The 12,653-nt window shown below is 37.8% G+C and overlaps 1 protein-coding gene across 3 annotated transcripts in view; it reads right to left on the bottom strand.

The window, feature by feature from the left end:
* The window catches only part of MAGI2 (membrane associated guanylate kinase, WW and PDZ domain containing 2), a 1,500,648-nt gene that overhangs the window by 361,587 nt on the left and 1,126,408 nt on the right, over positions 1–12,653 (bottom strand). For all 3 annotated transcript variants that reach the window (XM_069587784.1, XM_069587786.1, XM_069587785.1), the window contains exon 7: positions 7,093–7,150. In XM_069587784.1, coding sequence (XP_069443885.1) covers positions 7,093–7,150 — 58 coding nt within the window. The remainder of the gene's footprint in view (positions 1–7,092; positions 7,151–12,653) is intronic.

Here is a 12,653-nt window from a genome sequence, read left to right as displayed (position 1 = left end):
CTTGCAGTCCTTACTTCATCATTTTCAGTGGGCTTTTGGAAAAAATACCAGAAATGGTATTTTTTATTCAATATGGCACACTCTAACCATGAGATTTAGTTATATGTTTCTTACAAATCAAATAATCATCCTTAGAATTATTCACTTTTGGGGGTGCATTGTATCATGAAAGGCTTCCCTGGTAGCTCAGACAGTAAAAAATCTGCTTGCAATGCAAAAGACCTGGGTTCTATCCCTGGGTTGGGAAGATCCCCTAGAGAAGGGAATGGCTACCCACTTCAACATTCTTGCCTGGAGAATTCCATGGACAGACAGAGCCTGGCGGGCTACAGTCCATGGGTCACAAAGAGTCAGACGTGACTGAGTGACCAACACTGCTACTGTATCAAGAAAGAACTGAAAAAGCAGGTAATGCCAAAAGGACAGTCCTTAGCTATGCCACTGGGATACATAAGATAAAATATAATTAACATTTGTTCAGCACTTCCTACATACCTGTGTTAGGTGCTAAGGCTTCCCTAGTGGCTCAGATGGTAAAGCATCTGCCTGCAGTGCAGGAGACCCAGGTCAGATCCCTGGGTCAGGAAGATCCCCTGGAGAAGAAAATGGCAACCCACTCCAGTATTCTTGCCTGGAGGTTTCCATAGACAGTACAGTTCATGGGGTCATAAAAAGTCAGATATGACTGAGCAATGAATATTTTCACTTTTACCAGCTGTGTAATGAGACTGCTTAGATTCAAATTCCAGCTTTATTATTTAGTACTTGTAGAAATAGCTATATCTCAGTTATTTTTATCTTTTTATCTTTATTTTCTATTTCATTATCTATAAAATTGGGATGGTAACATAGACTTCACAGTTGTTTTGTTTTGATTAAATGAGTTAGTAATATGTATAGTACTTAGAATACTGACTGGCATGTAATAGATGCACAATACAATCTCTTCCTCTCCTTTCCCCTCTCTCCATTCTGATCCCCATCCTCCGCCCTTTCCTCCTGTGATACTGTGAAATGCTGCCACCCGTGTTCTTGGCCACTAAGTGATAACTGATATGAGCAAATGCTACTGACAAGATTTAGAGATCCCTTTAGAACATAACTGAGCAACTTCAACAGTGCATTTTAGTTTAATATCTTCTATTACACAAGTTTGTTAAGCTGGTGAAAGGATTCTTTTTTAAATAGCTGTTTAAAAGCATCAGAACAGTGTGCTGATTTTTGAAAACTGAAGAAAACATTGAAAGTTTGAAAAAATGATCTTTCAATACAGGAAAAAAATTCTCTAAGAAAAGGCAAGATTTTAAAAGGATATACTTTTGTGTTGATTTCTAATTGGACGTGTTTTACATATATGCTGACTTTTCAAAAATTCTGAACTTAAAAAGTGTTTTCTTGGAATATTTAGAGAACTACTCAAAGGCATGAAGGAGAAAAACATTGTTAAGATAATGCTGTTGCGTTAAAATCCCCTCTAACCACTTTGCAACTTGCTACATCATGACAAATACTCACCATTAACCATGAAATGAATGCAATTCTCCTTTCACATTCAATGTTATATTGGAGATATTATATGGTATCTTTCATACATTCTGGAACTGCACACAAGTAACATTTCATAGTAGCAGATGTGTGACATCACATGAAAATTTGTAAAACCTTTACATGAAAATCACATCTGTCAGTCTCCACTATTATCTTAACTGTAGCTGTATGGTTTGCTTCTCCGTCTGTGCCAGAGAAGGCAGCTTTGCATGAAAACTGTTCCAGGAAATTGTGTCTTCTGGGCGAGCTAGTTAAGCAAATTGTGTAACTGCCATTGAAACCAAAATGCACCCAGCAGACATAATTTCACAAAAGAGGAGGAAAAAAAAACACATTTGTACAAAAGTCACAGCTGTTAAACTCTACATTTTGTACTTTTTTCATTAAAAAATTCCCTTTCTTTATGAACAGTGACAGTTACATTTCTAGTTAGCAACTTTAGGACTTTTTAATACATTGCTAAGTCCTGCACTATTATGGATTTAGTGTCAAGAAAAATAGGGCTAACCTCTTTCTGTGGCTAAACTGAGCAGAAATGTGGTCTGTCTGTCCTGTCTGCAGATGAAATACGAAAACATGCTGAGTGAGCCTCACTGTTCTTCAAAATACAGAGCTGTGTGGCTGCTTCTGTAGCTCCAAATAAGGGGCAACATCTCTATGCTGGGGCCCTCACAACATGCAATCCTCTCTGTTCAGGACTTTCCAGTCTTGCTCTTGGGGGCCAGAGTGTCTGGGACCACTCTCAAGCCATGGGTGGTGGAGTTGGGGCCTCAGAATGAGTGAGTCAGAAGTCAGCCTGGTGGGGCTGTGTGCAACATGACCACCACTCTGTCACCCTCCTGTGATACCACTAGAGGGGAGCCGGGGAGAAGATGTCCTCTGGGGAGATCTCTGTTCCTCTCCAGTGATGAGTTGCAGTGAGCTTGTTCAGACCATCACATGAGGTTATGAACACTACATTTATGGGATGCATTTCAAGCAAGAGTTTGGACTCTGGGCTCTACAGTCACAGTGCCTGGGTCCATTCCTATCAATACTGAACTTCTTCAGACAGAGTTTCCCCATATGTCAATTTAAGACAATTTACCTCATTATACTATTGTTGTTCAATTGCTCAGTCATGTCTGACTCTTTGCCACCCTATGGACTGCAGTAAGCCAGGCTTCCCTGTCCTTCACTGTCTCCTACACCTTGCTCAAACTCATGTCTGTTGAGTCGATGATGCCACCCAACCATCTCATCCTCTGTTAACCCCTTCTCCTCCTGCCTTCAATCTTTCCCAGCATGAGGGTCTTTTCAAATGAGTCAGCTCTTTGCATCAGGTGGCCAAAGTATTGGAGCTTCAGCTTCAACATCAGTCCTTCCAATGAATATTCAGGACTGATTTCCTTAAGGATGGACTGGTTGGATCTCCTTGCAGTCCAAGGAACTCTCAAGAGTCTTCTCCAACACCACAGTTCAAAAGCATCAATTCTTCAGCGCTCAGCCTTCTTTATGGTACAACTCTCACATCCCTACATAACTACTGGAAAAACCATAGCTTTAAAATGATGTCTCTGCTTTTAAACATGCTCTCTAGGTCTGTCATAGCTTTTTTTCCCCAAGGTGTCTTTTAATTTCATGGCTGCAGTCACTGTCCATAGTGATTTTGGAGCCCAAGAAAATAAAGTCTTTTACTGTTTCCATTTTTTCCCATCTGCCATGATGTGATGGGACCAGATGCCATGAGGCAATGATACTTACATGATAATAATGATAATTTTTTCTGAGTTTTAAATATATTAAATCTGTAATCTTAAAACTAGATTTGCCCAGGATAAAATTATGACACAATAAGTTAAAGTTACCAATAGTGGTCAAAATTTATTCAGCCCAGGTTTTCCAGTGTCAAGTTGCATAAACACTTTCCTGCTGTTGACTGCTGGAGTCCTATTGGCTTATCTGTGGCTGGCAGGAGTGAGTGAGTGTGCAAATGTGCCAGAGGCACAGGGTTTCTTTCACTCTGACATTCACTGCTGATGTCTGCTCTACAACTTCTCCTCCTAGTTGTTGGTTTGTCTGAAGAGTAACTGCTGAGTTAGACTTCTAGAGTCCTTGCATAGGCTTTTTTACCACTTGGTGGGAGGATGGAATGTTTTCCATATTTTGTAACCAGTCCTCTAATTGTGTAATGAGGTATGCAATTAAATACCAAAAATGATAGCTCTCCAGAGAACCCATTATATAATGTAAACACACAACGTTTACAAGTTGAGGTATTTCAATTATTTCGATGACTTTTTTTCCAAAAGACATTTCTAAGAAATACTGGCATACAGTTCTATTTAAAATTATCTGGAGGTCTGAGTTACCTTAGTTTTTTGACTGGTCTGATACACATACACATGCCTAATTCTTGGTATTGGTATACCTATGGAATCATGTAATGGGGAAAAAGCCATGACAAATAGTAGAATTGGATGCAACCTGAAGGAAGTTAAACTATTAGACTCACTATGATTGTACCCAGAGGCTTTCCTGGTAGCTCAGTGGTAAAGAATCTGCCTGCCACTGCAGGAGATGTGGGTTCAATCCCTGGGTTGGGAAGATCCCCTGGAGAAGGAAATCCCACTCCAGTATTTTTGCCTGAAGAATCCCATGGACAGAGGAGCCTGGTGGGCTACAGTCCATAGGGTTGCAAAAGAGCTGGACCCGACTTAGCGACTAAACAATAATGACGATGACTGCATTTCAGACCTCACAATCACTTGAAATCTAAAAGTATTAAAAGTTAGTCTGATCTAATTATGTAAGATATAACTAACTAAATTATGAGTAATTTTCTGACTTTGGTGATTATACATGAAAAATGAAGTGGAGAAATGTAGAAAGAAATGTGTTGTGCTGTGCTTAGTGGCTGTCGTGTCTGACTCTTTGTGACCCTATGGACAGTAGCCCACTAGGCTCCTCTGTCCATAGGGATTCTCCAGGCAAGAATAATGGGTGGGTTGCCATGCCCTCCTTCAGGGGATCGTCACAACCCAAGGATCAAACCCAGGTCTCCCACACTGCAAGCAGATTTTTTACCGTCTGAGTCACCAGGGAAGCCCAAGAATACTGGAGTGGGTAGCCTATCCCTTCTCCAGGGGATTTTCCCAACCCAGGAATCGAACTGGTGTCTCCTGCTTTACCAGCTGAGCTACCAGGAAAGCAAGTGGAAAGAAATGTAGTTTAAGCAAAAACAAACACAAAGTAAACCATATGAAGTGTAATGATACTGAGAATCATTTCCTTTTAGGGTTATAGCTAATGTCCAATTCAATAATTTAACTACCAGCATCAGATCTTTCCGTGAAGAACAGACACCTCAATGATCAAGAAGGTAGGAAGCATTGCTTTCTGATTGTGAGTCTCTCACCTCTTTGATAGATATTTAAGCAGAGAAGGAAGGTTTGAGTTAAATACTGTTTCGTACATTGGAAATCAGCTTGAAAGCAGTTGAAGACATGGAAGAAGAATTGGAAGATTTCAAACAGGGAAAGGGTCAGAAAATCACGTCCCCCCAGGCCAAGTTTGTCCAGCCATCTATTTTTGCTAATGAAGTTTTATTGAAACATAGTGACACCCATTCATTTGAAGTGTCACCTGTGGTTGTTTTCAACAACAGCAGAATTGAATAGCTGTGACAGATGCCATTTGGCCCCCTAAAATATTTGCTATATGGCTTTTTTATGGAGTTTCCCAATATCTAACCTTAGGAAAGTGTTCTTGTTTGATAAACTATGTAAGGAAGTGTATTACAGATGAGATCTGGCGAGTCACATACTTCTGTTCTCTTTCCTTCCATTGAGCTACCTTGGATTTCAGATGTCATAGGTTTAAGCAAGGGATAGTCTGATTCAACAATTAAGACGAAATAACACTTATTGGCGTGCTGCAGTCCATGGGATAGTAAAGAGTCAGACACGACTGAGCGACTAAACTGAACTGAAAACTTATTGAAAATCTTTTAACATTGACAAAATTAACCAGGACTTGCAGCTATAGTATTATTAAAATATATATGTATTTTAATTGATGAGCAATGTAATGGGACTAGAAGCCTTAGAACCATCTAAAAGTGATTTTCCTTTATTTTTGCAATTAGTGATACCTCCAAGTATTTATCTTAATTTTTGCATCTATTGAGTGTCTACATGACCTTAGATACTGTGTTAGAAAACTGCATTTGGCAAATGAAGTAAATTCACCTTCACTGGAAATGACTGTGGTGCCAAAATTCACTCGAGATGATAGCTCAAGACAAGTGTTCACGAAGGAGGTGCTCAAGGGCATGAGCACACAGGCTGTCCTCATCAGCACCTCCCCAGTGGAGAGAAGGGCTTGACACTTAGTAAAAGCTCAGTAATGGTTTGCTGCTGCTGCTGCTGCTAAGTTGCTTCAGTTGTGTCCAACTCTGTGCAACCCCATAGATGGCAGCCCACCAGGCTCCCCCGTCCCTGGGATTCTCTAGGCAAGAACACTGGAGTGGGTTGCCATTTCCTTCTCCAATGCATGAAAGTCATGTCCAACTCTTAGCGACCCCATGGATTGCAGCCTACCAGGCTCCTCCGTCCATGGGATTTTCCAGGCAAGAGTACTGGAGTGGGGTGCCATTGCCTTCTCCGAGTAATGGTTTGACTATGGCTATAAAAATAATTTAGCAATGATGTCATTAGTTTGTAACCATTGACCTACCATCTAGATTATTATTGTTAACAGAATATGATTGGAGGAAAGAGATTTAGATCTTGATGGAGAGGGCGAACATCTTTAGTGTTTCAGCCTCTGTGTTTCTTGGGCATGTAGGTTTTGTTATTCACCCAAATAACATTAACAACATGATGCAATAAGTAAAATTTAAAAAACTGTCTATCAGAAAAGGGGTTCTGGAAAAAGTAACTCATGTACATAACTACTGAAAGTTACTGAATATTACTTGATTTTCCTAAGGAAAGATGTGTATATAATTGAATCCTTAATGGGGGCTTCATCCTGAATAAAAGGATGCAGAGAGTGGTAACTCATTATGCTGCGACCTCCAATAGATAGAAGTCCAATTTACAAGAAAAACCCTCCTGATTTAAAATGAGGCCTTAAAAGACAAAGAAATCCAAATTTTATTCCATCCCTCAACTGAAAAATATGGTTGCTTCATTTAACTGACTTTGAAATCTGGTCTAATAGAACATCACTATTGCACAACTAGTCAGCTCCCAACATTCTGATTGCAAAATGAAGGGCATTTACTTTGATATCTTTAATTATCACTCATTTAGAGGACAGTGTGAAAGACACTTTTCCAGTTGGTGTTTTAGAATCATGAGTCAAAGGGAAAGTATGACAAATTAGCCAGCTGGAGAGGCAAGAGACAGCTAGCTAGTGCGGCTAGAGTTTTTGTGGGTACTTCAAAGTAAGATGAAAGGGGAATAAAAGGACTGTTAGCCACATATGCACAGTAAATGGAATACTAACACAATTTCACAACACATCAATAACAAGTTAATATCAAACTTAGAGACTTACTCAACATAATAAGTGCCATATATGGGATCATCGATTTTTTCCCAGCCATATGGAAGCTCTGAAAAATAAAGAGTTGTTTCTTTCAGTAAATAAGTAACAGGTAACACTATTTTTAATAAGTAATATAATTTAATTGTACATATATTGCAGAAATAGTCTAGCAAACTGGAATAAAGTATTCAGAGTCAGCACCAAATTTCAAATGCATACTGTAGGAACTATAAGAGGCACTGAAATTAGCACTTTAAACACAGAACTCTCTTCTCTGTAGATATACCGCTGGGTCTAGTTGTTTATCCCATGCCAAGCAGTAGAATGGCACATCATCATGTTATCACCACTCAAGGCAATGCAGAAGGCAAATCACTTTCCTGAAAGAGCACACAGCTTTCTCATTTATTTGTATTGTTAAAAGGAGCATTTCAGGATAAAGATTATAATTTCAAAATATATTTCTGAGAATAGCAAATTGTTTCTGATGGCTGAAACAAAGAAATTACACATTCTCAATTGATATCCCACTATTCGAGATGGTTAGCTTACTGTTCTCTCTCCATGGGTCAGAATTTGAATGCTGCCAATAAACTCTCTGGGTATATTTTTGTAAAAAGTCTAAAATTCTGAACGTGCTTTCCTTGACAATATGGTTTATATTTTCAATTCTCCACAGCAAATTTTAATAAAACACATTAAAATATCAACAATACAATAAAGGTTTCTTTAAGGAAAAACATGCTATCTGAAAACTAGGCTATGTGTTATGATACTGTTTTCAAATATACCAAGTCATTATAATTAATTCCTATAAATATGAAGAATATTATATTTTCCTCACACATATTAATAATATACATAAAACTTGAAGCTAAGTAAGATGTATTGACAAACTTAATAATATGTTTAAATGACACTTAAAAGTTTTACTATTATAAGTAGTAATACATTTTCATCATAGACAAGCACAGTTATAAAAAGAAAATTAGAATCACCTGCAATTCTGCCATCCAGAGACAAATAATTTTTAGAGAAATTTGATAATATAGTCATATTATTTTTACAGCCTGGTATTTCTGCCTAACAAATATTGAGGGCATCTTCAACATGAATGAGTGCTACTGCACAATATCACTTTGAAAGTGGCACAGTTGTTGTGTGAGTTGTGGTTAGAGCCTTGTATAATCCCACCATTCTTCTGTCATTGAACATTTGGGACTTTTCAGTTATATGTCACCTGTGTTGGACTTACTAAAGCTTAAGTCTTTCATCATTTTCCCAATAACTTAGCCATGATAAATTCCTAGAGATTTCCAGTTAAAGGGCATGCACACTTTTGTGACTTTTGATAAATCTCTATATCTATATTCACATTTTACTATCCCATTCACAAAAGAAACCAATTTATGACTTCATTGGGAATTTGTGAGTGACTTTGGTTCTCTGTACCATCAAATTAAATACAGGTCCACAATTCCTCATCCAAAAATTTTTGGACAGAGGGGTTTTGATATTCATAATTTTTCTGATTTTAGAAGGATAACATGATGCAAACGACTTCTATTCTATAGCAATCCAAGCAGTGTTTGAGAAAGCACTTAAAATTTTTTAAAGCCATGAATATTCAGGCAGCCCAAATCATGTGATTCTCACTAAGAGGCACAGAAAAGGACCCTTTCAAGTCAGTTACCACTAGTTTGCTGCCAGCATGCCCAGATCAGGTTACCTTTTGTTGCCACATGAGTTTATAAAAGGCAATTTTTAGAACTTTTGAAATCTGGATATGCAGATAAAATATTATACATTATTATTTAAAAATCAACCAAATTATTTTTAAGTAGCAATTCATAGTTGTATTAATTTTCATTTCTTCATTCTTGGACTGTTTTTTCCCTTTTGTACACTTCTTGCTTTTATAAATCAACTCATAATAGTTTTTTTAATTTATGAAGAATAACAATCCTTTATCACATGTTGCATACATGTTTTTAAGAGTTTAATTTTGTTGAACAGTCTCTTTAACACATGTTTTTTAAAATTTTATTTGGTAAATTCTCAGTGATTTCCTTATGGTTTCTATTATTGGATCTTCCCCTAAATAATAAAGATATTTTTCAAGTATTTTTTTAACTATATAAAATCTAGGCTATGACCTGGTTTAATAATTCTTGGATTAGTAATGGATTAACATAAGATACTAGGAGTAGTAACATATAACACCAAATTGTGAAGCACCTTAAGAAATTTTTCTTTCAAAATGGTAATAAGAATATTACTGAGTATTTAGTACGTCCAGGTACTGATGGACTTTCCATGCACTGACTTATCTTATGTTAACAATCACACAGGATTTAAAAGCTCTGTACTTTGGTTCCAGAGACCTTAGCCAATTCAGATATGAGTTTAGGCACTCTGTTTAATATAGCATAAACAATACTTAATTTAGACTAATGAGAATAACCATCCAGATAGTTTTTATCCAATTCCCCAAGCTACTGGACGGTTTGGCTATTAAAAAGAAAAATCCATTTGACAGATATCTACTGAGTGCGTTTTGCTGCTTCTAAGTCGCTTCAGTCAGTCGTGTCCGACTCTGTGCGACCCCATAAACGGCAGCCCACCAGGCTCCCCCATCCCTGGGATTCTCCAGGCAAGAACACTGGAGTGGGTTGCCATTTCCTTCTCCAAAGCATGAAAGTGAAAAGTGAAAGTGAAGTCGGTTAGTCGTATCCGACTCTTAGCGACCCCATGGACTGCAGCCCACCAGGCCCCTCCATCCATGGGATTTTCCAGGCAAGAGTACTGGAGTGGCGTGCAACTAAAGTGAAAGAATATACAGAGGACAATTGATATTATGAATGCATGCATGCATTAGTCGCTCGGTCATGTCCAACTCTTTGCGATCCCATGGACTGTAGCCCGCCAGGCTTCTCTGTCCATGGAATTCTCCAGGCAAGAGTACTGGAGTGGATTGCTATGCCCTTCTCCAGGGGATCTTCCCAACCCAGGGATCAAACGCTGGTCTCCTGCATCACAGGCAGATGCTTTACCATCTGAGCTACAGGAAGCCTGGATATTATGAGTATTTATTATTAATAAGGCTGAATATATGGATTCATACATAAAATAGGTTTAATATCACCCCATGTGTATAAAAATAAGGAAAACAATATTTACTAATATTCAGAGTAAAAGTCTAACATGGTTAGTTTTATATATACTAGTCCTACTTGAAGGTGCTGTCAAATGGAAGCATTTCAAAGTCAAATTAAAAAAAAACTTTTATAGTGTAAAACCATTCCTTCAGTTATTCCTTATCTTTGGCTCTTTTTTTGGGGGGGAGGTGTAAATTACTAATTCTAAGCTATGTATCCCCAAAGTATAGAGTTCACTGATTCTTTATCTTTTTGGATTTACAATGCCAAAGGTTCTGAGAAGAATTCCTTGGTATTGTTTCCCATTTTCCATCATGAAGTAGTCATCAGGACTTGGGGGGAAATCTGGTCTGCACTTCATAAGATAATAACATAATTTCTTTCCTTATGTCATATTTCCAAAAGAGATTATTAATTCCTAAACAAAATTCTATGCTATAAATACTTATATTTTAAGATGAACTATTAAGTGGTACTTGACTCACAGTTTTAAACAAAATGATACACTGTACCTCTAACTTGTTCCAAAGAGCTGCCAATCATTTCATTTATAATGCTTGCAAAGGATTGATGGATGGATTTTACAAGAAACAAGTAATAGGATACATATATTGGTTCATTTGTAAATATGACAGAATGAGTATAAAAATCTACAACCAATGTTTAAAATGGTGTTAGTGTGTGTATGTACATATATATGAATGTATGTGTGTATGCATATATGTATATGCATGTGCATATATGTGTGCACACAAGGATTTCTTTCTGAAAGCAAAGAAAGGTCTACGCTAAAATGCTAACAAAAAAACTACAAGCTTTTTTTCATTTATAAGAAGACAAGTCATAATAAGTAATAATTGTTATAATAACAACAACAATAATAACAAGATTATTAACTGAGAAGTATACATTTATACGATGAAAAATTAAGAATTATCTTTCATTGTGAAAAGTAAGTTATTTGGAATTGAATTAGTGTGTTAAAAAAGACTACTTCTTTTTACAATTAAGGGAACAAATGACAAAAAAGAATTTCCAATTTTGTACTATTTGCCCTACCGAACAAGCATGCAGCTTGGAGCTCTTGGGTCCTAGGTTATTTAGAAAGCTGTATCTAATAATATCTGACAAATTTACAGATGATTAAGGTCACACTAATGAAAGAATAACATATACTATGCAACAGAGAAAAATAAACACTTGAGATCAGCAAGGTTAATGCTGCATTAAGAACTGTTGTAATTGAGATTTATTCAGGCCATGGTACCACGGAGAAAATTCAGTGATTAGATATTCTTATAGTAATCCACTCTGCAAATGTCTGTGCAAATGTCTAGTTTAACTTGCAGTCAGTCATATAAGCTTAGTAAAACTACGATAGCATAAAAAATTAAAGAGGCATCTAGTTCTGCCTGGTTTTTGCCACAGTATGTGGATCACAATAAACTGTGGAACATTCTGAAAGAGATGGGAATACCAGACCACCTGACCTGCCTCTTGAGAAATCTGTATGCAGGTCAGGAAGCAACAGTTAGAACTGGACATGGAACAACAGACTGGTTCCAAATAGGAAAAGGAGTACATCAAGGCTGTATATTGTCACCCTGCTTATTTAACTTCTATGCAGAGTACATCATGAGAAATGCTGGACTGGAAGAAGCACAAGCTGGAATCAAGATTGCTGGGAGAAATACCAATAACCTCAGATATGCAAATGACATTGCCCTTATGGCAGAAAGTGAAACAGGAGAGTGAAAAAGTTGGCCTAAAGCTCAACATTCAGAAAACTAAGATCATGGCATCTGGTCCCATCGCTTCATGGGAAATAGATGAGGAAACAGTGGAAACAGTGTCAGACTTTGGTTTTTTGGGCTCCAAAATCACCGCAGATGGTGACTGCAGCCATGAAATTAAAAGACGCTTACTCCTTGGAAGGAAAGTTATGACCAACCTAGATAGTATATTCAAAAGCAGAGACATTACTTTGCCAACTAAGGTCTGTCTAGTCAAGGCTATGGTTTTTCCAGTGGTCATGTATGGATGTGAGAGTTGGACTGTGAAGAAAGCTGAGCACTGAAGAATTGATGCTTTTGAACTGTGGTGTTGGAGAAGACTCTTGAGAGTCCCTTGGACTGCAAGGAGATCCAACCAATCCATTCTGAAGGAGATCAGCCCTGGGATTTCTTTGGAAGAACTGATGCTAAAGCTGAAACTCCAGTACTTTGGCCACCTCATGCAAAGAGTTGACTCATTGGAAAAGACTCTGATGTTGGGAGGGATTGGGGGCAGGAGGAGAAGGGGACAACAGAGGATGAGATGGCTGGATGGCATCACTGAGTCGATGGATGTGAGTGTGGGTGAACCCCAGGAGCTGGTGATGGATAGGGAGGCCTGGCGTGCTGCAGTTCATGG

The sequence above is a fragment of the Ovis canadensis genome, chromosome 4 (assembly GCF_042477335.2).
Source record: "Ovis canadensis isolate MfBH-ARS-UI-01 breed Bighorn chromosome 4, ARS-UI_OviCan_v2, whole genome shotgun sequence".
NCBI classification, from domain to species: Eukaryota; Metazoa; Chordata; class Mammalia; order Artiodactyla; family Bovidae; genus Ovis; species Ovis canadensis.
Note: the sequence above shows the minus strand (reverse complement) of the source record. Positions and strands in the feature narration are given on the sequence as shown.